The sequence below is a fragment of the Cavia porcellus genome, unplaced genomic scaffold, assembly GCF_034190915.1.
Source record: "Cavia porcellus strain 051 isolate PalLab524CR breed Dunkin Hartley unplaced genomic scaffold, mCavPor4.1 scaffold_29, whole genome shotgun sequence".
Taxonomy (NCBI): Eukaryota; Metazoa; Chordata; class Mammalia; order Rodentia; family Caviidae; genus Cavia; species Cavia porcellus.
In genome coordinates this window covers 38,285,276-38,310,475 of record NW_026947512.1, presented here as the reverse complement: position 1 = coordinate 38,310,475, position 25,200 = coordinate 38,285,276, and the positions used below count along the sequence as shown (strand labels likewise).

The 25,200-nt window shown below is 37.9% G+C and overlaps 2 protein-coding genes across 5 annotated transcripts in view; one reads left to right on the top strand and one right to left on the bottom strand.

Annotated features, from left to right (window-relative positions):
• The window catches only part of Wrn (WRN RecQ like helicase), a 151,251-nt gene extending 138,186 nt beyond the window's left edge, over window positions 1–13,065 (bottom strand). For all 3 annotated transcript variants that reach the window (XM_063239798.1, XM_063239799.1, XM_063239800.1), the window contains exon 1: window positions 12,873–13,065. The gene's annotated coding sequence lies outside the window, so the exon portion shown is untranslated. The remainder of the gene's footprint in view (window positions 1–12,872) is intronic.
• Window positions 13,066–13,157: 92 nt separating this feature from the next.
• Purg (purine rich element binding protein G) overlaps window positions 13,158–25,200 on the top strand; it is a 34,016-nt gene continuing 21,973 nt past the window's right edge. Inside the window, exons 1-2 of one of the 2 annotated variants that reach the window (XM_003474879.4) lie at window positions 13,158–13,659; window positions 13,903–25,200. The exon at window positions 13,903–25,200 is cut by the window's right edge and continues 21,973 nt beyond it. In XM_003474879.4, coding sequence (XP_003474927.1) covers window positions 13,909–14,952 — 1,044 coding nt within the window. In that variant the 5' untranslated portion in view covers window positions 13,158–13,659; window positions 13,903–13,908 and the 3' untranslated portion in view covers window positions 14,953–25,200. The remainder of the gene's footprint in view (window positions 13,660–13,902) is intronic. The other variant, XM_063239801.1, reaches the window with a different exon arrangement.

Sequence of the window (25,200 nt, the reverse complement as noted above, 5' to 3'; positions counted from 1 at the left end):
CAGATAGAGATACTAAATCCATACGAATTAGACAAAGTATGTAAAGTCATCAACGGCTAAATAAGCACTGAATTGTTTCATAGGTAAAATGTTCTTCTAAACGATAAATTCAAACAGGGAAAAGAAAATTGATTCATTTATCTAATACCAAAGTATCTAATACTTAATTCTTACTCATGAGCCTGACTCAAAGAGTACTGAATTTCAACACACATCTATTTATTTCCCTTTAACTATATTTCATAAACTGTATTTGGGAGGTTTCCAATTAAATATAAATAACAAGAGTAACATTCATGTTCCCATCCAACTTTTCATGTGTCTAGGAAAGAATGTAGAAACAATTTCAATGACTGGTAAAGTTTCAAGACTGGATTAATGAACATTTTCAAATAATCTAACACAGAAACCTTGTAAAACCAAAGCAACTTCAATGCTTCACAACTCAGTTTGGTTATTAATCAATTACCCAATTTTGGTTAAAACAGCTGGATTTCATCAACAAAAGATATTATTTTTACTAAAAGGCAACTTCTAGTCAAAAAAGTCTTTCAAACTTTATCAGCAATGCAATAAACTCTAAAAATTCTGGACATCATTTCATTTAATAAATTATATATTCCAAATAATGTGACCAGGCATATTAATACACAACACTTATATACAGAAGCTATCATTTATTTTAAAAGATATAATTTACAAAGTGTTCTGTAATTTTTTGAAAATTTCTTTCTTATTTTTCTATAAACAAGCAGAAGTAAGAAAGGATAAAAGAAAACAGACAAGAACCAAAGAATCCATGACAAAGTGTAGGGAGCCGCGCGACAGCCCCATTGCTGCCTCCCTGCCTCTCTCTCTCCTATGGGCACAATGCATCTGCCTACATTAACCATAATCCTCTCCTGCTTACGTCACATACCTGGATGTGACGATGACCTTGTTGTATTCATCCCCATAGCCTCTTCCTGTACCATCAGCCCGCCCTTGGCCTGTAAAAGATGAAATCACTTCCGGAATAAACAGGGCTTGATTGGACTCTCTCAACTTGCCTCAGTCTCTCTCTATCCCCCATGTCTTTATTTAATCCCCATTCCCCCTCCAGGTACACCTCACAGATTGATCCGAGGGCCGGATCAAGTGGCGCCCAATGTGGGGCTCCTGGCACAAGGGAGTCAACAAGGGAGCCGTTTGAGAAAGCCGGCTAAAAGTGAAACCAAATTGAACCAAAGACCGCGGTGAAAGGAAAAACAAACTAAATCGAAGACTAAGGCTAAAAGCAAAAGGACATTAAATCAAGGACCAAGGCCAACGTGGACAACTACCCAAAATCCTGCTCGAGTCACAGTGAGTGAATGGCGACCCCATTCCCTTTCCCGGACATGTGTCAAGCATTGAGCGAACACAAAGTGTTCGTGGGAGGCCTTATAAAGGCATGAAAGACAAGAGGGGTAAGGGTTAGAACAAAAGAATTATTGCAGTATTTTCAATTTATTCATAAGGTTTGCCCTTGGTTCCCCCTAGAGGGTTCTATAGATACCAAGAGGTGGAAAAGAGTAAGAGATGCTTTAAAAGATTATTATAGGGTTTTCGGTCTGGAAAACGTTCCGGTGACCACCTTTGCATATTGGAATTTAATCTCTGAGCTGCTTGCCCAGCGGCATGCAGATCCTCAGATTGAGGAGACGGTCACACAAGGCCCTCCGAGCTACACAGCCTTACAGTGCCCCTAAGATGGTGCCTGCCTCCAGCGAGCCTCATGGCACTCGCCTCACTTCCGCCACATCAGTGTGGGTCCCTCCCTGAAATGGCATTTCCGGTGATGGAAACCAATGTACCTCCCCAAGATGGCGCTGCACAGCCACAAGATGGCACGGGCACTGCACCACTAGCTCCACAAGTCATTAGGACTCATATGCCATTCACAGTGGCAGCCTTAAAAGAATTAAAGACAGCGGTTGCCCAATATGGCCTTACAGCTGCTTTCACTCTTGCTGTTTTAAATTCTCTGGCTGACGGCTGGCTCACACCTACAGATTGGCAAAGATTGGCCCGAGTGACTTTATCGAGTGGGGATAATCTTTTGTAAAAATCAGAATATACAAAAAATTGCAAAGAGACCGCCAGGCACAATACACAGGCTGTCAATAGGTGGGACCTTAATATGTTAATAGTGGAAGATACCTATGCATGCAGAAAGGCTCAAAAAGAGTTTAATCCTACACTTTTTGCTCAAATTCAAACAGCAGCTACTCAAGCATGGAGAAAGCTGCCTGCAAAAGATAATATGAGCTCCTCTCTCACTAGCATTAAGCAAGGCCCAGATACACCTTTTTCAGAGTTTGTTGATTGTTTGATTGCTGCTGCTAGCGGAGTCTTTAGCCACGCTGATGCAGGCACTGATTTTGTTGAACAGCTGGTTTTTAAAGGTGCCAGCACTGTCTGCCGGGCTGCTATCAGACCTCGTAAAAATAGAACTGGCCTAACAGGATATATACACCTTTGCTGTGGCTGCTGCCTTGCAGGGGCTTACAGTTAAACAGTTGTTATCTCAAAAGCATGAATAGTTTTGCCTGTGGAGAGACTAGTCATTTTACAGAAAAGACTCCAGAGATAGAGATTCCAATGTCAATTACTTTGACTCATTTAACTGATCAAAGTGATATTGGTCTAGTCTCTTAAGTTTAATTTCAGCATATATAAGGATGGGGACAGCTGCTGAAAAAAAAAAAATGAGAGACACTATGATAGTTATTATTGTCTTCCCCAATGTCAGATCTTAAAAACCTAAGGAGCCTTCATCATTCTGTAATATTTGATTAGTTCTATAATATGCAGTATGCATTTAATGTGCGTAAAGATGGGCACAACTGTTTGGAGGAAACTAGAGACAATTAAGTAAACAGTAAAGATTTCCAGTGGACTTACTTTAAAATCTGTATTTCTTTAAACCTTTTTTTTAAACTGTTTTGTTCTGTTTTGATATGTTTTGTCTTGCCCTCTTTGAGATGGAAGGCAAGTGTGTGGGTCTGATAAACATGTTACTGGGTTTTTGTTGGATCGTTGAGCAGAACTGTCGGCAATGTCACTATTTGAATGTCACTTTGCATGCTTTAATTTTGTAGCCTGGACAGCTATTTCCCAGATGACAATGTGTAACTTATTAACTGTTGATTTCTTACCATTTATTTTTCTGTAATTCTGTATTAAGATCACTAGAAAACAAGCCAGACAGATAGTAAAAAATTGCCTTTCTTGTGCCATGCACCTCCTAGTTCCACACTTTGGGGTTAATCCTAGAGGACTTATCCCCAAAGCATTATGGCAAATGGATGTCACCCACATTCCTGAGTTTGGCAATCTTAAAAATGTTCATTTAACTATAGATACCTTTAGTGGTTTCATTTATACCTCTCCCCAGACTGGCAAACATTATTAGCCATATGTTAACTACCTTATCAGTTTTGAGATGCCCACAACAATTAAAGACTGATAATGGTCCAGGCTATGCTAATTCTGCCTTTGCTCATTTCTGTCAACATCTTAATATTGATCATATAAAAGGCATACCTTATAACCCTCTAGGTCAAGGCATAGTTAAAAGGGCACATCTCTCCCTAAAACTCACTGTTGATAAAATAAAAAAGGGGGGAATGGTACTACAAGGAGGACACCTAAAAATATTCTATCTCATGCGTTATTCATCCTTAATTTTTTAAATTTGGATGCTGCTGGACAGTCAGCAGCCACGCGTTTTTGGCATTCTGAAACACAAAAGCAATTTGCTTCTGTACTATGGAGAGACCTCCTGACTAATTCATGGCATGGCCCTGACCCCATTCTCATATGGGGACACGGCTCAGTGTGTGTTTACACTCAACAAGACAGACAAGCTAGATGGCTACCTGAGCGCCTTGTAAAACAAATAGACAGTTCTTCAAAGACCCCATGCAACGCCCAGGAATAATGTCATTTCCTGAGGCACAACCCCTGTGTTCTCCCACAGGTGACACAACTCCCCGGAGCCATATGCTGCCTACTCAGCCTTCTCCTTGAGCCGTACCACAGCCATGGTGGATTTAGACTCCTGCCAAACAGACTACAGCTGCTGACAGCCATGCACACAACCCCCTGTGACTGCGGAGGAGGCTCTTCTCGGTCTGGAGGAACATAAACCAGCCAAATAGACTGTGTCCAGTGTTATGCGAGGCAAGCTCCAAGAAACAGAAGAACAACTTCAACAGTGACAACAACAAATGGCTACTAACCCCTTCTCCTCGATGTGTGTGTGTGTGGGGGGGGGGAGATTTTCCCTTACCTAGCGCCCCTTTTGGGTCCTCTAGCTGCCCTATTGCTTCTCCTTTCTGTGAGTAGCTATATTTTTCAGAGGATTATGATGCTCATTAATAACCGTATAGACGCGTTTATGGCAAAGCGATCAGATACACTATCATCAGCTGGAGATGGCAGATCAAACCTACCGGGAAGGAAGTCCCACAAATGGCCCATATGACAATGCGGCCTAACTGCTCTGGGGCAATGGACAGGCAGTCAGAGAAGAGCAACTAGGACATGCATGTTAACTCCATCTGCCGCCTAAGACAGGCACAGGACCAACTGCTGTCCTGCAAGCCCATGACGGGTAAGGCCTGGTTGGGTTCATGTAATGAGGTCCTTGACCTAAGACAGACACTGTCCTCACAGGGCCTGCCATACTCCTGATTAAATAATACAGAAAGGGAGGAGATGTAGGGAGCCGCGTGACAGTCCCATTGCTGCCTCCCTGCCTCTCTCTCTCCTATGGGCACTGCGTCTGCCTATATTAACCATAATCCTCTCCTGCTTACGTCACATACCCGGATGTGACGGTGACCCTGTTGTATGCATCCCCATAGCCTCTTTCTGTCCCACCAGCCCACCCTTGGCCTATAAAAGATGTAATCATTTCCAGAATAAACAGGGCTTGATTGGACTCTCTCAACTTGCCTCAGTCTCTCTCTGTCCTCCATGTCTTTATTTAATCCCTGTTCCCCCTCCAGGTACACCCCATGGATTGATCTGCAGGCCGGATCAACAAAGCTCTAATTAAATTTCCAAAAGAAGCTTTAAAGGCTTGCATTACTATATTACTGCTAATCTTAATTTTCCTCCCAACAGTCCAAGCAAGCAAACCAGAGAAGCAAAATAAAATCACACATTAGCATTGGCTCAACTACTGTAAGGCAATGCAATTGTAAAATGTAGAAGGATGATTTCAGTGACCTATTTACCTTTGGTACCTACCAAATTTTCACAACTTCAAATATTACACAAAGCAATTTTATGTTAATAAAGTCAACTAAAATACAGTATAAATGGAACCATTAAAATGCTAACAACAGGAGAAAAAATAAAAGCCTCTCTCTTTTTGCTATGTCATAGTGAGAAGCTGCACCACCCATAAACCAGTAACATGACTGAACTGAATTCATGGCCAGGTGGCTTGCTCTGGAATTTAACTGCACTATCCAACTAAATAATTCATTATTTTTAATGAATTTCCTCTGTTCTGTAAGTAGTTACAGCCAGTCAGCTAAAATCAACCATTTAAAAGCTGGAAAACTGCAGAGAAAGTTTTCAAGTAAGTCAATTTATAACTCACTTAGACTGTCTATTTTTCCTTGTATATTTATTACTGTTACTTCAAATGACCTGAGATGAAATTTTATAGGATTCATTATTAAGTGGATGCCGGTGGTTGCCTAGCCAGCATCTATTCCATTCTGGACCTTCTTTACTGTACCAATAAATTCAATTCAGATAACAACCAGTTCCCACAATATAATGTGCTTTAGGGAAGCTGTCCCATTCCCAGTGTCCATGGTAGAACCAAGTGGCCTAAAGGTAAGCCCTTCTCCTTTGCCACAGAAGTGACTCAGGAACTCAGCCCTGTGCCCAAAGCAATCTCCCAAATTTGGTTTAAGAATAAAATACATGAGGTGAGTATGATGTGTATAATACCAGCACTGCAGGAAGCTAAGGCAGGAAAATCACAAATTCAACCCCAGCCTGGGCAACTTAGCAACTTAGTAAGACCCTGGCTCAACACAAAAATATAAAAAAGGGTTGGGAATTTAGCTCATGTAAAGACTCTGATTCAATCTCCAGTATTGGAAAAAATAATAATATCCATTATTTCAGGCCGATGAGACAGTTTTTAGGAAGATTTCTGAGAATTACACTGCCTTGTTAGACAACTATTAGGAGAGAGACTCTCTTAACTGAGATGTGAAACCCAGATCTTCTACAGCCACTCTTCCACCAGACAGAGCTCAGCTTGAGGATAAAGCCAACATGCAGAAGAAGGCAAAAATGAGACATAAACCACGAAAAAACCACTAAACCACTCCAACTCAACTCTATTTCAGCTTTCAATTTTCATTTTAATAATAAAATCTATGGGTGGGGGGATCCTTACCAAGGATAGAACACCGGAGTATTTTATGCCTCTTTTTTTAAATTTTATTTTGAGATGGGGTCTAGCTAAGTTGCCCAGAATGGCCTCAAACTAAAGAATCCTCCTGCCTCAGCCTCACAAAGAGCTGGGATTACAGGAGTCTGCCCCCGTGTCTAGCTAAATTTCCTCAGTTTTTTAGCCTATTTGAATCAAATGATCTACACTTGCATTCTAACTAATACAATGAAAATCAAATAATGTAATTAATCTTTTTTTTCCTTAATCCCTAATCTTAAAAATAAACATGGCCAAACAAAACACAAAATGAAGTAAAAAGAAACAAAACAAGGAAAACACACAGTAACAAAAGTTTTAGAACTTTCAAAAATAATGTTTAAAAACTTTAGAATCAGAATAAGAATCAAAATAATATTTAAGGGCTAGAGATGCAGCTCAGACAGCAAAAGTAATGAGAGCACAAGACAACCCTTGTTCTGTCCCCTATACTGTATCCACCTATTTTTATCTGCATTTCCCAATAATCTATTCTCGAAACAAAGGTCACACTGGTTACATTTAAAGATAACTGAATTTAAAGCATTATATATGGTAAATAAGTGAGATTTATCCCAAGCAAACAAGGGTGGTTCATCATAAGAAAATCAGTCAATATAATACATCATATTATCAAAACGAAGGAAAGACACCTTATGATCATCCCAGTCGATACAGAAAAGGCATATAACAAAATCCAATCTCCTTTCATGGCTAAAAAAGAAGAAAAAAAGAAAACCACTCAAAAAACTAGAAATACAAGGAAATTTCCTCAATATGATAAATTTACAAAAAACCTACAGCTAACATCATAATGCTGAAAGACTCAAATCCTTCTCAATACCAGAAACATGATGTGGATAGCTACCTTCACCACTGCTACCTGTTATTGTACTGAAAATTCTCTCCCGAGAAACTACACAGGAAAAAGAAATAAAAAGCATTTAAATTGGAAAGCAGTAACACTATCTCTATTCACAAGTGACATGATCCTATATATGAGAATCCTAAGAAATTCACAATAGATTCAACAATGTTGCAGGGTAAAAGACTAACAAAGAAAAATCAGCTGTGTGCTTATATACCAAAAACAAATACCCTAAAACGAAACTAAAGAAGCAGTTTCCTTAAAAATAGCACATAAGAAAAGAAATTACCTAGAAATAAATTCTAACAAGATAGGAAACTTGTACACTGAAAACTACAATGTGGGCAGACTGCGGCCCTTCCAAGGGGAGAACCACCAGAGGCTCCTTGAGATCCATGCCATGTTGGAACTTAGGTCACTGGGAAACCAAGCAAGCAGCTCCCTTCCCTGGTAAGTGGCTGCAGTGTGGCAAAACTACCGCCCCTCCAGGGGGAGAACCACCAGTGTCTTCTGAGATCCACACCATGTTGGAACTTAGGACCCTGGGAAGCCAAGCAACCAGCCTGCCTCCCTGCTAAGCAATAGTGAACCTACTGGCACACAGCCTAGAGTCAAACATCCCACTTCCCCTACCCACCTTTTCTTGTCGTTCACCCCCCACCCCACCCCACCCCCGTTAGCAAATGGGAACCAGAAATCTGAGCATCTCCTGTCCAGGTTGACCATAGCAAATAAGGAGGATTTCCTTCTACCATCTCTTTGAAAGCAAATATTTTTATTACTGTTTTGCTCTATTCTGATGGTACTGCTTTACTCAATATTCTGTTTTGATAAGTTCTATAATGTTCTGTATTTCATTTTATTTTGATATGCGTGATTGTTTGTAAAGATAACGAAATATACTGTGATACCTATTACTGTTATTCCAGTAACCTGCTGTGAAGTTCTGTATCAATTTCACTACATGGTCTCAGCTGGCTTTATTCTGTCTTGTTTTGTTGTACTTTACTACTTTCAAAATTAAAAAAAAAAAAAAAAAAACTACAATGCGCTGCTGAAGTAAATTAAAAGCACCAAAACATGGAAAGACTCTCCACTTATAGAAAGCCTTAACATTGTTAAGAAACTACCCATAGATGTAATACAACCACTATCAAAGCTCAACAGTCATTTCCAGAATAGAAAGACCAATCTTTACATCAAACAAAATTACAAGAATCTCATAGGAAAGGGCCCCTGGCCACAAGTGGAATTAAGAAATCTAGCAAAAGTTGTTCAAAATAATGGTAATCCAGGGCTGGGGGTTTAGCTCGGCAACACAAGTGCCTACTTGGCAGGCGCAAGATCCTGAGTTCAATTTCCAGTATGAAAAAAAAAAAAAAAAAAAAGAGAAAACAAAACAAAATAATCGTAATCCTTGACTCTATTGTTAAATGTTTGGGTTCCTTGCCACAACATCCTTTGCCACCTATAGCTAGAATAAAGTGTTGTCCTGATGCCAACTGGATATTTAAAAGTAAATGTTAATCAAAAACAAGTACATTCTGAGGTATACCCAAAAGAACTGAAAAAGAAGAGTTAAAAAAAAAAGATCAAAGTGTGATATGTATATGTATCAAATCTCCAAGGTGAATATAATCACTATGTATTGAAAACATGTAATTTTTTTTTTAAAAAGTGAAAAAAGGTGTCAAACAGATACTGCTTGGAGTGATAAAGTTTTAGAAATGGCCCAACATGTGTAGCTCAGTGAGCCAAACTTCACTCTGAGTTCAAGCCCTGGCACCAAAAACAAAAACAAATTTTAAAAAACCAAATTGGAACAAAATTGATAAACTTTTAACTTCCTCAAGAAAAGGAAAGAAAAAGCTCAAATTCATGCAATTAGGAATAAAAAGGATGAATTCACTACAGATCCTGTGGAAATTCAGAAGATCATCAACATTTTACTTTGAAAATCTTTACACCCATAGGCTGGAAAACACAGAAAAAATGGACAGATTCTTAGAAACCTATGAATTAACAAAGCTGAATCAAGAAAACATAATTCTCAATAACTCAGTATCAGTCACTGAAATTGAAAATGTAATTAAAAACTTTACTAACAAAGAAAAGCCCAGATTCTGATGGATTTACAGCTGCATTCTACAAGAAATTTAAAAAAGATTTACTGCCAACACTCCTCAAACTCTTTAATGAAATTGGAAGGGAAGCAATTGTCCCTAATTCATTCGTGGGGGCAAATATTACTCTATCAAAACCAGAGAAAGACTTAAGCAAAAAGGAGAACAATAGGCCAATCTACCTAATGAACATAGATGGAAATATCCCCATTAAAATACTGGCAAACAGAACACAGCAAATCATCAAGAAGATTATACACCATGACCAAGTGGGATTCATCCCAGGAATGCAGGGATGGTTCAACATACGCAAATCAATAAATGTAATACATCACATCAACAGGGCCAAAGACAAAAATCACATGGTCATCTCAATAGATGCAGAAAAGCTTTTGATAAAGTTCAACATGCATTCATGATAAAAATCCTACAGAAAATTGAAATCTCTCCCTCGATCTGATAAAAGCCATCTATGACAAACCAAGGGTCAGCATCATACTAAACAGACAAAAACTGAAAGTTCTCACTCTCAAGTCAGGAATAACACAAGAATTCCACTATCACCACGCCTATTTAATACAGTTCTGGAAGTGTTAGAGCAATTAGACAAGACAGAGAAATAAAAGGAATAAGGACAAGAAAAGATGAAGTTAAATTATTATTATCATCAGACATGATATTCTACATAGAAGAATCCAAAAACTCCACCTTCTGGTGGACTACTAGAATTTTTTTTTTTAATCGGTACTGGGGATCGAACTCACGACCATGCGCTTGCAAGGCAGGCGCTTATGCCATTGAGCTAAATCCCTAGCCCCGAAGACTACTAGAATAAGCAAATTCAGCAGCACAGCTGGATACAAAATCAACACACAAAAATCAGCAGCATTCTTGTACACAAACAACAAATTCATTGAGAGAAACTATGGAAATAACACTTTTCACAATAGCATCCAAAACAATGAACTACTTATGAATCAATCTGACGAAGGATGTAAAAGATCTGTATGTTGAAAACTACAGTACTCTGAAAATGGAGACAGAAGAAGGTATCACAAAATGGAAAGATATCTCTTTATCTTGGATAGGTAGAACCAACATTGTAAAAATGGCCATACTTCCAAAACTGTCATACAAATTTAATGTAATTCTGATCAAAATAACATTTGCATACTTCACAGATGTAAAGAAAGCATTCCTAAAATTCATTTGGAAACAGAAGAAACCTAGAAAAGTAAAAGCAAACGTGGCTAACAAAGGCAAGGTGGGTGTCACCACAATTCCTGACTTGAAATTTTACTACAAAGCTACTGTGAGAAAATCAGCATAGTACTGGCAAAAAAACAGACCTGAGAATCAATGGAACAGACAAGAACATGTACACACAACTACAAAGACACTCAGTCACCTTATCTTAGACGACGGGGCCAAATATTCACTGGAGAAAGATAGCTTCTCTAATAAATGGTGCTGGAAAAATTGGCTTTGGCCAATAACTAAAACTAGACACACATCTATCACCATGCACTAAACTAAAATCAAAATGGATCGGAGATCTAAATATTAAAACAGAAACACAAAATCTACTGGAAGACAAGGTAGGTAGAAATCATGAAGCCTGAGGGGTAGACAAAGAGTTCATGAACAAAACACAAACTGCACAGGTAGTAAGTACTTCAAAGAATCAACAACTGGGATCTCATCTTATTAAAAACTTTTTGCACATCAAAAGAAATCACCAACAGAGTGAAAAGAAAATTCACAGAATGGGAAAAAAATGTAACCCGCTGTCTCTCAAAGGCCTTCCATCTAGAACATAAAGGAATTGAAAAATACCAGGCCCCTCCTATTTCAAAGACCCAATCTAAAAATGGAAATCTGGGATGAATATGCCCTTCTCAGCTGAAGAAATACAAATGGCAAATAAATACATGAAGAAATGTTCAACATCACTGGTCTTTCGAGAAATGCAAATTAAAACAACACTGAGATTCCATTTCACTCCAGAAAGAATGGCTAACACCAAAGAATCAACCAACAACAAATGCTGCAGGGCTTTGAGCCAAAAGGAACCCTTCTTCACTGTTGGTGAGAATGTAGCCTGGTACAACCACTATGGAAATCAGTGCAGAGAGTCCTCAAAACTCTAGGAATGGAGGTCCCATTCCATCTAGCTATTCCCTTTCTGGTTATTTTCTCAGAAGAATTAAAAACATCACGCCACAGCAATATATGTGCACCCATGTTTATAGCAGCACAATTTGTAATAGCTAAATCTTGTAAACAACACAAATGTCCATTAATTAAGGAATGGGTAAAAAAGATGTGGTCTTTTTATACAATAGAATATTACTCAGTTATAAAGGAGGATAAATTTAAGGCTTTTATGCAACCTAAGACCATACTCCTAAGTGAAATAAATCACACTCACATGTGTAAATATCATAGTCTCCCTAGTGTAAAAACCTGAAAGAGTAAATAAGATCCAAAATGTACAATAGACATTGTGAATGTGAAAGGAAAAAAATTGCTCAAAAAGAAAAAAACAACTGGGAAAGAGAAAAGGAGGAAAAAAGAAGGAAAAGATATATATAGATAGATAGATAGATAGATATCCCCAACACCACGAAAGGAGAAGTGGAGCAGGGGGACAAAGTATTCAAGAATATCATAATCTGGGGGGCTGGGGATTTGGCTCAGCGGCATAAGCGCCTGCCTTGCAAGCAGGCAGTCGTGAGTTCGATCCCCAGTCCGATAAAAAGTAAAAAGACAAAAAAAAAAGAATATCATAATCTGATCTGCACTGACCATCCCAATCTCCTTTTTTTGTATGATGTATAGTCTATTATCATATAAATCTTAAATTACTCTGATTTTCAGACTCCTACATCAGCATCCTAAGGGCCTTATTACCCTTCTTAATTGGGAGCAATACTTTTATATATCAAACCTATCCAGAAAACTGGCATACAACCAGGAAAAAAAAATGTCAACAAATATAGAATCTTTGAACTCTAATTCAACATAACTTGCTAAATGATAGACAGGTTATTTTCCTTGACTTTTGGGTGAGCAAGGAGTGGCTGAATTTCGGCAATAACAAAGGCCTTATCTGAAAAGACAGCCCCTAGGGGCACTCCACAGTCTACGAGTTGGAGGAGTCAGCAGATAAACACACTTTCTCACGAACAGATGCTCTCACAAGGCCTGGCTACCATCCAGGGGTCGTCTTCTTCAGAAGTAAGATGGAAGGACATGGACTCTTCCCCCTAAGGAATCTCCAAATACAGCCCAGGGACTGGCTCCGCGGAGCTGAACACATGAAAGTGTCTGAAGCTAAGAATGCCACGCCGGGGACTGAGCTGCGGAAACACTAGTGGGGAGAACACGTTACCTGAGAAGAGCCAGCTCAACCGGTCTTCTCCTGCAGCTAGACGACTCGTGGGACGCGACAACAGGAAGGCCTGCAATCCTAGCGTTCAGGTTCGGCACCAAATCCACCAGCTTTATGCCTGTGCTCCACAGAGAAGGTACGCAGGAGCTTCCTGGGCGCCCTCGGAACACGTCAACTCAGGGGAGACAGTCCCGCCCTCTCCCTTAGCTCCGCCCCCAGACGACAAGGTACGCATGCGCAGACACGGGCTGCCGCTGAGCACTTCGGGAAATGTAGTCTCTGCGCAGGTGCCGGTGAGCCGCCAGAGTCCTACATCCCGGCAGAATCACTGCAAGTCAGAGCACTCCTACCCGCTCCTCCACCGGCCCTTATACCCATCTTCACAGCGGTCCAGTCACCTCGCGCGCACACTCCATCCCTACGCGCTGGGCTTCCGTCAGGGCGCGCCCCGCGGGAGAGCGCGAGACGCCCCTCTTCCCTCAGCCCGCCGCGCCGGGAGGCGGGGTCCGCCGCCCGCCCCCCGCCGTCAGCCTCCCCGCCCGCCCGCCGCTCCCCGCGGGTGTCGGGCGGGTACCCAGGTCCAGGCAGCGGCCGCAGAAGGGGCGGCGGCGGCGGCGGCGGCGGGCGCCGCGGGCGATGCCCCTGCCCCGCTGCTCCGGCGGGGGTCAGTGCGAGCGGCGGCGGCGGGGGAGGAGGCGGGGGGCGGCGGCCGCGGCGGAGGGGCCGAGGGCCGGCGGCGGCCGCGAAGGGCATCGGCGGCGGCGGCGGCAGTGATGGCAGAGGCGATGTGAGTGCCGCGGGCGGGGACGCGGGGCTGGCGAGCCCGAGCGGGCGGGCGGGCGGCCGGGCGGGCGGCTGAGTGCGCGGTGCGGAGCCGGGAGCTGCTACTGCGGTCCGCCGAGGCCGGGGCCTCGCGAACCCGGCCGTGCGTGTGGGGGTCCCGGGCGGCCGAGGCGGGGCCGAGGGCGGCTGCGATTGTTCTCAACACCCTTCCCCCACCCCGCCCCGTGTGTCTGTTTGTCACTTGCAGCTGAAGATGGAAGGAGCCAGGCGCAGGGGAGGCGGCGGCGGCCGTGGCCGTGGAGGCAAGACTGTAGGGGGCTCTGGCCTAAGCAAGAGTAGACTCTATCCGCAGGCCCAGCACTCTCACTACCCCCACTACGCCGCTTTAGCCACCGCTAATCAGGCTGGGGGCGCAGCCGAAATCCAAGAACTAGCCTCCAAACGAGTGGACATCCAGAAAAAGAGGTTTTACCTAGACGTGAAGCAAAGCTCGAGGGGACGGTTCCTAAAGATAGCTGAAGTCTGGATAGGGAGAGGCCGGCAGGACAATATCAGAAAGAGTAAACTGACCCTCTCCCTGTCTGTGGCAGCAGAGCTGAAGGACTGTCTAGGGGACTTCATCGAGCACTACGCCCACCTGGGCCTGAAAGGCCACAGGCAAGAGCATGGCCACAGCAAAGAGCAAGGCTCCCGGAGGAGGCAGAAGCACCCAGCACCCTCCCCTCCAGTCTCAGTGGGATCTGAAGAGCATCCTCACAGTGTCCTCAAAACAGACTACATAGAGAGGGACAATAGGAAATATTACCTGGACCTAAAGGAAAATCAACGGGGTCGCTTCCTAAGGATTAGACAGACCATGATGCGGGGCACTGGCATGATAGGTTATTTTGGCCACACTTTGGGCCAAGAACAGACTATTGTCCTCCCTGCACAAGGAATGATTGAGTTTCGTGATGCCTTGGTTCAGCTAATTGAAGACTATGGTGAAGGAGACATAGAAGAACGAAGAGGTGGAGACGATGACCCGCTTGAACTCCCAGAGGGGACTTCTTTCAGAGTGGACAATAAAAGGTTCTACTTTGATGTGGGCTCTAATAAATATGGAATATTCCTGAAGGTAAGTGAGGTGAGACCGCCTTACCGTAATACTATTACTGTTCCATTCAAAGCTTGGACAAGGTTTGGGGAGAATTTTATCAAGTATGAAGAAGAGATGAGGAAAATTTGCAACAGCCATAAAGAAAAGAGAATGGATGGCAGAAGGGCCAGTGGTGAAGAACAAGAATGCCTCGACTAGAGTGAAATTGAACTCCATCAGGCAAAATTTTAAATCATAAATTGGCTAAAAGTACTGATCCATAATCATTTGAAGAAGTTTTTTCTCTCTCTCTCTTTTTTTTTTTTTTTTTTTGGCCTTTGTTATTAGTAATACCTCTAGTAGTATATACTTCAAGAAGTCTGATTCTCATGTTCTGTTATACATAGATCACCATAATTCTTATGGGAATTCCAGCCTTCCCAGTTGAGCTGTTTCAACTGCTCCAGACTTTTGAAGTATGCAAATCAGCACAAAATGTGACATTTTGACCTTCTAAATACTATAAGATTTACATTGCACTGTGATATAATCCTGAAAAAAGATATACATACTTAATATGGGAGTATGAATTTCTATTTAACAAATTCCCCCCTAAAAAAGTATTTCATTCCTACTTCATGAAAAGCTGCTAAGCATACCTGTAGGACACCACAGAAACAGAGACTGACCACAAGTATAACATAAATACCATAAAAGTACAAATAGAAATATATTGTCCTTTGCATAATTCAATATTACATGGTAGGGGTCAAAAAAGTGAAATCTTATTAGATAATTAAATTTTAAAGATACATGATCATAATATTTCTTAATGTAGTATTCTATAATTTCATATACTGTGGTAACCTACAGTTTGTAGTTGCCGTATCAAAGCCATGAGAGAGTTCTGATTTGTTATCCTAAGATAGTTACAATCCCATCTTCACTTCAGTTTGTTGTACCATATATTTTTGTTGACTTTCCAAAGTTTCAGGAATTACTTTTGTGTCACTTTTGAGTGAGAGGCTTCATCCAGTGGCTTTGCTATGAGAATCTTGGTATTTTAGCATTTCATGCTAATTTGAAGATTGTGATAGATTTTTTTCCCTAAAATATAAAATGGACTCAAGATGTTACATTTTATGTTTCTTCTTTAACACAGTTTCAGAGGGGTTGGTGCACCAATTAACTGATACAAAAACATCTGTAATACTGTATTTAAGTAGCACTTTTGCAATTGGTACCCATAAAATGATGTCAGACTTCCAATATAAACCTGACTTTTATAGATATTTTAATTCCAGAATGAAAAAAAATTTCTAAAAGCATTTAGAATACAAATTTTCAGTTTGGGAAAAATATTTGAAGATAGTTTTGGTTGTAAGCATATGCAAAAAGAAAATTCAGGCATTATCCAAGGTGCTCTTTATGATACTTTAAAGAGGTTTACTTTACACAACTTATCCGTTTACCTGTATTAAAAATTACTTTTCAGAAAGTGCCACATCAACTTTTCAACACCTAAGCAATTTTTTAAACAAGTGGATATAGTGTATATGTGTACCAACCCACACTGTATTAACTGACTTTCATTGTTAACTATATTTTATTCTGAATGAAGTGATTGTCTTTTACCTTGGCTTTATTAACTTACCATACAATGAGAACATATAATCATGTTTAAGAGCCAGAACACTGATTTCAATCCCGAAGTATAGCTCATTGATGAGAGCTGGCTGCATGGATTGAGATCAGAAGATAGCTCTTCAATATATTACAAAAGTAATTATTTAAATATTATTTAAAAATTGTCCTTCAGAAATTTGTCCCCAGATAGTGTCCCTAAGAAAGCTTTGTTACAAAATAAGAAAGTTAATTTCATTGATTTATATTGCTTAAGAACAGGTGATCAGTAACCCAGACATACATACTGGTGTTAGTTTGTAGATTACATGTCACGTTTCCTCAAGTAGTGTGAAGGAATCTCAGTTCATTAAAATGTGGACCATCTGGATCACTATGGAACAACTGAAGGTTAGAAGATAATATTAGTACTAGAGTTAATAGCACATGGTGGGTGTTGAGACTATAAAGTAGCAAAGATTTTTTAACAATCCTAACTGTAAAATATCATAACAATGTAGGCTTGCTAAAAAGTAGTTTTTGGTATATGAAGGAGTGATGTGCACTTGAATTACTGTACTACTGATTGTTATTGCTGCCCATCATAGTGCCTATTAATAATCAACCTGTCAGATTTTGGCAAACTGGAGCTGTGAATATTCCAGTGTTCAATTGTTCCTATCACGATTGCTATGAGTATATGCTCTCTCTTAAAACCTTCCTTTTTAAAATATTTATAGCCATTAGGAATATATGATTTCTTTTTTGGTTTTTAGTCTGATAAGATTTGAGTATGCATATATATATATATGTGTGTGTATATATATACACACGTTACTATATCAGACTTAAAGATAACTATTCAATTCATTGTATATAATATTATTAGTTTAATAATGCATTATTTAAGTAAAGAATTAGTTACACAGCCAAATTTTTTACCTTGTATGTATACTTTAAAGTTTTGCTATCTCAAGATTGGATAGATGCATATATACCAGAAAAATGAATATACGCTAACATTAAGGCTTCTACCAATCCTTTTGTTTTACCTTTTCATAGTTAATGTATTCACTGAAAAATGTGATACTATGATTTTTGATATTTAAAATTTCCTAGAATTCATTAGCCATAAGTAAGTATGATCCAATTCAAAGCTCTGGTATTAAGACATGTATTGCCATGTATCTTTTGAAATAAGCTACTATGCTTATCTGTGCAATATACATTTTATTTATCATCACTTATAAATGAAGCTGCAAGTGTACATGGTATTCTTCAAAATATCAGGATCCTTGCCTAGAAGATATTAATCTCCTAAGGCAACTGGATGTTAGAAGTAAAAAAATGAGCATTGAAGTTAGTAACCAAAATTACTAGTTTACTGTATAATGCTAAAACTGATGATGTTTGCACATAATAATCCAAGCATAATGTGGTACAGACTCAAACTGTAATAATATAAGCTAATAGTATGAATTTGGAAACGGGTTCCTCATAATAGTTGGCAGTATGCTCCTAGCAATTAAAAGCAGCACTAATCCGTTGCTTATATGCAAAAGATGCAATGTACTATAAAGGTATTAAAGTTCTGCCACATTTTATAATTTTCCTTTTTAAAGCCCCAAACTGCCATGTCCCTTAAACTTGAGTCAAACATAAGCTTATTTGCACTAAAGAGCATGGCCAAAAAAATAAATGACAGGGTGGAAAAGCTAGTTGGAACCTTTTGGAATAATTGGTTCTAATGAGAGAATTTCACATTTGTCTATTTGAAAGCTATATGGTCCAGGCAGACAATCTGTCAGTTCACTAATTTAATAATGCACTTTACCTTTTGTATATAGAAGATGTACATTTATGTCTCTTGAAAGGTGGGATGTGTTTCAGTAACTACGTAGTTAGAATCTGTAGGATGATCTCTCTTGCATGCATATGTTTGTGTTGGAACTGTTGTAAGTAACAGCTTTCCATTAAATCAGTGTAATGGAGAAGGGTAGAAGATGCAGTTGAAACAAATCCCAATGCATTTAACAATGAATTTTGGAGTTCACTTTTGTATTCTTAAGGATTAGAATACATTTTAAAAGCTATTTCTAATCCAGATGAGTATTGCATTTGAGACTATATCTACTTGAGACTCTTCATAAGACTCTGAAAGTTAATTTTGGGAATTTATCTAGATAAAGTAATTTTTAATGATTCTATTTCATTGTTGACATATGTTTAAATAACAAAAAGATAGTACAGTGATACTGTACTAGAATTAAAAGTTTGGTTAGCTGATATTTTTTTAAATACCCAGATCAAACAAACAAAATTTCAAGTTAAGAAAATGCAACGAGCCTACTGTTACTAAAATAAATAAATAAAACATTTCAAAATTTGCATATGTACCAATTAAAAAGGGCATTGTGGGATTTAGTGTATCCTTCCATCCTAAAAAATTCCTGAGATGTACATTTTAAAATTACATAATTGTTTAATAATAGGTTGTATGTACTTTACTGAGAAACACTGTGTACTAACAAATCATTGAGAGTGTGCTATATTTACTGCATTCATTTTATATCTATAGATAAGAATACATTATATATAGTCATACTATCTTAATACAATCATGTATTTATATTGTAATTTTGCAAATATTTTCAGTAAAATAAACATTTATCTAAGCTGCACAATTTGAAGAGGATGAAATTAGAGTATACCCTCAGATACTCATTTTTATAAGCAGCTACAATTGAAAGCTGATGTATGTATCGTCATTTAAGTTTTGTTTCATAGTTATTTTGATATTTAATGAATAAGACTTAATTTGAATTTTTAAGTGGTTTTCTGAAAATAATTTATTCATGTGTAAGATCTTTTTTCCTGGTTATTTCTAAATGTCTTTAATTAAAACTAATATGAAATCCTATTCCAAACTTTTTGTGAGGGCTTTGCTTAGTCACCACTTAGTTTGAAGTCTGTCTTTACCAAAATAGTAAACATCTTCAGCAGGATGTTTTGATTGTAAAAAGAAGTTAACATTGATTCTAAAGCTAAAGAATATTGCAGGAGTAATATTTATCATTGCCAATTATGAATCTTAAAATCTGAAGTTTCCTTAAAGATTTCTTGATTTTCATAAAGATACGGTGACTAATGATTAGCCCATCAGAGGAAGAGAATAAAGATGTTAACATGCTGTTTAGACAATCCACAGTTCACATACTGTAGTAATGGAGTACAGGAAAACTGTGTTTCCCAATTTAATGTTATATGAAAATTGGAATTTTAGATCACAAAAACTGTCATAAAATATGCCCAAATTTATATAGGTAGATGTTAGAAAAATGTTAGTATATTTTCTTGTATAATGGAAAAAATCAAGCTATGTTCTTACTTTAACATGACATTTTAAATTTATTTTAGTAGTGGGATTTTAATATTGTTGAATAGGGAAAACTATATAGTGCAATATTTAAATACTACAAATGGTTAGACAGTGAAAAGTAGCAACCAATGTTACCAATTTTTCTTGTGTATCCCTCCAGGGTTACCGTGTGTATACAAACATATATGTATATACATTTATTCTTTTTAAATATATACATGAAAACATGTATACTTTCCCCTATCTCCTAGTATTAATTTTAGATCTGGCATTTAAGGTATTTTTCCTTTTACATAATTAACTGTCATACCTAATATAGTTAACATACCATTTAATTTAAATATTATATCAAGAGAGTATCAAAGAACTTTTGAATGAGTCCCATTGGTATTTACTTAAACGTTTTGTATATGTTAATTTTTAAAATGTATAAATGTTCAGGTGATCCTAATTTCCTTTTACTGTGCTTCCTAATCATTTTACCTTTCTATATTCCTTCTGTCTTGAAGTAAAAAAGTTTAAGAGCAACCGCATATTAAATAATTTAACCAAGTGTTACTTTAGGTTAACTATGTTTTCTAATGGGAAACATCCATATTCATAAAGCTTTAACAAATTATGACTTGATTTTTATGAATTCTATTACTGTTTCTATCCAAAGACCTTGTCAGTATAAGAACAAAATAATATTAGGACTATAGTAAAAGATTATATTATGACTTTGTTGAAGTGTTTTGATTTATTACACAAAGGTTTTATGATATGAAGAATAAATGGGTTTATTCAACAACTTCAGCAAATCCAAGTCTATGCAAAGAGATAACACTGACCCTAATTGTTAAATGCATTAATTTCTTATTGAAGGACCCAGAGTCTGTCACTTGTTCTTAGGATCAAAAGATACCATGATGATTTGGAGAAAGAGTAAAAATTGAGAGACAAAGAGATTCCAAGTGCCACTAAAACTTTTCCATTTTCTGCTGGAAAAGATAGTAAAATAAAATGGTAAATATGATTGTTTAAAATGCAGTTAGTATTATTCTGAAAACATAACCAAAAATAGTAATTCCCCTCTCCCACAGAAAAATCATTCTCATCAAATACATACTATGAGATCACTTTTCTATTGAATACCAAGAAAACATTATTGTCTGAAAATTTAAGATCCTGTATTTCAACTCTTCAGTTTTACCAGGTGAAGCAAGGACAGCATTAGGATTCAGTGCAGTTAAAAAACATGTTTAAAGCCATGTAGATGAGGAAGACTTTTTTAAAGGATCGGTATTTATAAATTTTATGAAAATGTTAAAATGTAAAATTTAAAATTGTCTAAACTTCATAAGAATATCTCCATTTTTAATGACATGTTGTTTGGTTTGGTTTGGTTTGGTTTGGTTTGGTTTGGTTTAGTTTGGTACCAGGGATTGAACTCACAAGCTCACACTTGCCACACATGTGTTTGTGCTGCTGAGCTATATTCTCAGCCCTAGTGATGTATTTTTTGTTTGTAAAATGGAAGAGGTGCTAGAACACAGTATCCTCTTAAACACATTTTAAAAGCATAGAAGAGTTTTGATTATTTTAGTAACGAATAACATACCATCCTTTATAGAATCTATAAAATGTATAAGGATCTCCAAGTATTCACTTCTTTATGCTTAAACTGGTATGTTCATAAATTTCCCCTTCTTTAAAGGGAGAGGTCAAAAGCAAAGTAAATTGACTTCCAAGAATAAATTTTATTTGAGTTCATGCTAAAAATATTTAAGCATGTCCCATCTTTTTAATCAAGGAGTTTCCCATGCTGGTGCTTTCTGATAAACTGTTTTCTAGACTTTACTTTCCAGTACTCCTTGTGAAAATTCTTAAATTGAGGCCAGTGATAGCTACTGGAAAATTGAAAGCATAGTGCTGTGGTGTGGTTATTTGAACAAAATAACTTATTTAAATGGAATATATGCTTAACTTTTTCTAAAGCTAGATAGTAGTTGGCTGTCTTCTCATTCTACATTCGTATTAAGTTTCTGCAAGAATTGTGGTATTCAATTTTTATTGACCTAGGAAATACTAGGACTTTAAAAAGAAAGTAACACCTATGAAAAATGGTACAGTGTTTATAACTCAAAAGTTGTTCAGATTGTAAGATGGGGGGGAAGACGTTTGTTGTTTTTTTGTCTTTGACATACTAATGGTATAAGTCTGATTTCTTTATCTGATTAAAATCAAATTTTCTTTTATAAGAAGTTACTATATTCTGAAATTGTATTTTATTTTTCTTATAGAAATGGTTCTGTAGATTAATACTCTTCTGCAGGATTTTATTTTTCATGGATACAATAAGGTTGTGTACAAGTAGCAAATAGAAAAAAATCAGGAGAAAGTAGTAGCTGATCATTTTGCCCATCTATAAAAAAAGACATCACTCTAACAGAAAAGTCAATTTCAAAATAAAGCATCTATGTATTTCACCTTTTAAAAATCATTTGAGAAATAGTTATATGACTAATTCTGCCAATATGTGGCCTGACTCTTGAGTAAGTCATTGAATGTCCGTGGTGGTTTCCTCACAGAAAAAAAAACAACGTTGAGCTAGAAGCTAAGGCTCATTCCTACTCTAGACTTAAAATTCTGCATCAGTGGAGTATAAATGCAAAAACAGATAAAGAATACTAAAATTGGAAAGTGTAAGTCTCTTCATTTAAATGTAAATATAATAATGTTATGATACCCAAAGGAGCAATGGAGCAGTGTCAGTTCTATAACATCTCTATATTGCTTTAGCCACACAAAATTAAATTTTTTCTGAGTCCTTATTAATATCACACTGTTGTATGCTACATAACCATCTTTAATATCTTGAAAGAAATATTTTATTGTTTTACAATGTCTTGTTCTTTGGAAAGAGCATCTTTCATTCTGCATAGCAAAGGAATACTGAAACTAACATCACTTCCTGAAATGCCATTTGTTCCTTCAATAAGCATAAATTGCATTGCTGAGTAATATACTGTAACTGTCATTACAGTGGGCCCTGAGAATCAAATACTGCCTTTGATCACTTTTACCTTGATTTTATTGAATAAAAAAATGACTTTTTAGCAAAGAACATCAAGAAAGAAACCAATCCATGAAAAGTATCTTTTGTTCTAGAGTACCTGTACCTACTAAAATGTGCAAAGATTAAACATCCTGAAAGTTTGTTATAGCCTTGAGAAACTGCAGAAGTTGTTGATGATTGGTAAAGAGAAGAAGCACCTAGGCTTTTGTCTTGAGGCGTTGAATTAGGCTCCCCATTCCTATACCAGCAGAGCCACACTCCTGGTGGTGGAGAGAACTGAAGGAGTAACACCTCATAACACCTCTCCAGCACTTTTCTTTGGTTCTTGTTTGTCAAACACAGTGCTTAAGAACAACCTAATTGTGTTTTGATCACTCCAAAACTGTCTCTGCACATAAAATTCCATTGATGAGACATTCTATGTGATAAACAATCTTCGGCCCAGTAGTGGTTCACAGTAGTAATTTGGTTGACCTGTTTTGAACAAATTCCATCAAATAAATTGGTTATTGTAGACAATTTTTTTCTCTTTTTCCCCTCTGTCTTCTCAAAATAGTAGATACAGTTTAGGTTCTTGATTATTTTGTCTTTCAGTTCTGTGTGAAATCTCAGTGGGGTATGTAAACATACTTTAGCTTAGCAGTTCTTTTGCTATTTTATGGAAATATTCTTCAACTTCCCTTCAGACAATTCAAGCAACTTTACCAAAAGAACATACCTAAATGTAAAAACTACCCAGCAAATTGAGACTACAGAGCCATAAGAAAGTTGTTTAGGAATACACATTTTGTACAAACACCTGGACTCAGTACACTCCTTATCATTTGCTAATTCACTTCAGAGACTGCTGGATTTTAGTTGTAAGTTTTTTAGACTAGCAGTGTGATTCATACCAAATGATTTGACAGTTTCATGATTCCAGGTGGACAAAGTCTGTCACTTATTAAATACTTCAGAACTGGTATGCCATACTGTAAACTAGATGTAAAAGTAAAATCTAAACTCCATAAGTCATAGTCTTCTCTTCTCCCTTCCCATACACTGTTCCCCTGTGGAAATGCATTAATCTGTGCTGCTTCTACTTCATCCAGTTTCTCAGGACTGATGGTCTGTTTGTCTGTCTGTTTCTCTTTCTCTCTGTCTCCCTCCTCCTCCTCCTCCTCCTCGTCCTCCTCCTTCTCTTTCTTCTTCTTCTGCTTGTTCTTCTACTTCTTCTCCTCTCTCTCTCTCTCTCTCTCTCTCTCTCTCTCTCTCTCTCTCTCTCTCTCTGACAGGGTCTTTCTTTGTAGTTCAGGTCACCTTCAACTCACTGTGTAGCCCAGGCTGACCTTGAGATCACTGTGATTCTACATCCTCAGCCTACCAATTACTGGGACTAGAGACATATGCCACCAAGCCCAGCCAAAGTGTTATTCTTCACTTTTCAATTCACAGTGACTCTTTAGAAAATATATGATTAGCATGACTGACAGGTAGTTTGAGAAAGTTTGACAGAAAAGTTGTCCAGTGGCCATTTTTAAAGAGAAACCATAAAAGGAACTTTATTAGTACTAATTATTACTTGTTGAATACCTACTCTATACTAGGGAATTGTATATGTACTATTTCCTTTCTTCCCCCCTTCTTGTATGCTAAGCAAGAGCACTACTCCAGCTCTCTTTCCTTGTTGAAGATAAGGTCTTGCTAAATTACCCAGGTTGGGCTTCGACTGGTAATCCTCAGTCCTCCAAATGCTGAAGTTATACGCCTGTGCCATCTGTCCTGGCCATATCTACCGGTACTATTTCTCATCCTCGTGACATTCTCATTTTCATGTAATTCTCCAGAGCCTTAGAAACTAGTTAAAGTTTCATAACTAATATATTTGAACCCAGATTCACACCAAAACAAACTATGCTCATTCACTTAGGCCAGGCTATGTTTAAGACATGCTCTAAAACTGATCCCCTGAACTCTTAATAAAACACAGTCTACCCCCTCCCCCTGAAATTCTAAATAAATCTCCCTCAGATATCCAGTAGTTATTTTATCCAAAACTGTCATCTTTATATGGTATTCAACAAAAGACATTTGCTCATCTGAAGATTTAATCAATTGGTTAAAATTGCTGCTAATAAATCCAATTTACTTAATCTTTTGCATAGTCTACAGATTGAACCTCTAATCCTGGTCCACTCAAATAAATGCCAGTAATTTTTAATTCTTAAAAAAGTTGGGTATTCCCTGTGAGCAAAGAGACAAGTTACTGTTCATTGAAAGCCTAAATTTCATTTTCATGAACCAAAACAACTGGGAATGTTAAATTTGGAAACAAATCTTAGTAATATTATTGAGAGTTTTGATTGCTTCTTCCAACTTTTTGCTGCCATCTTACTGGTTTCTAACAACCCTCCCTGCCATACATCAT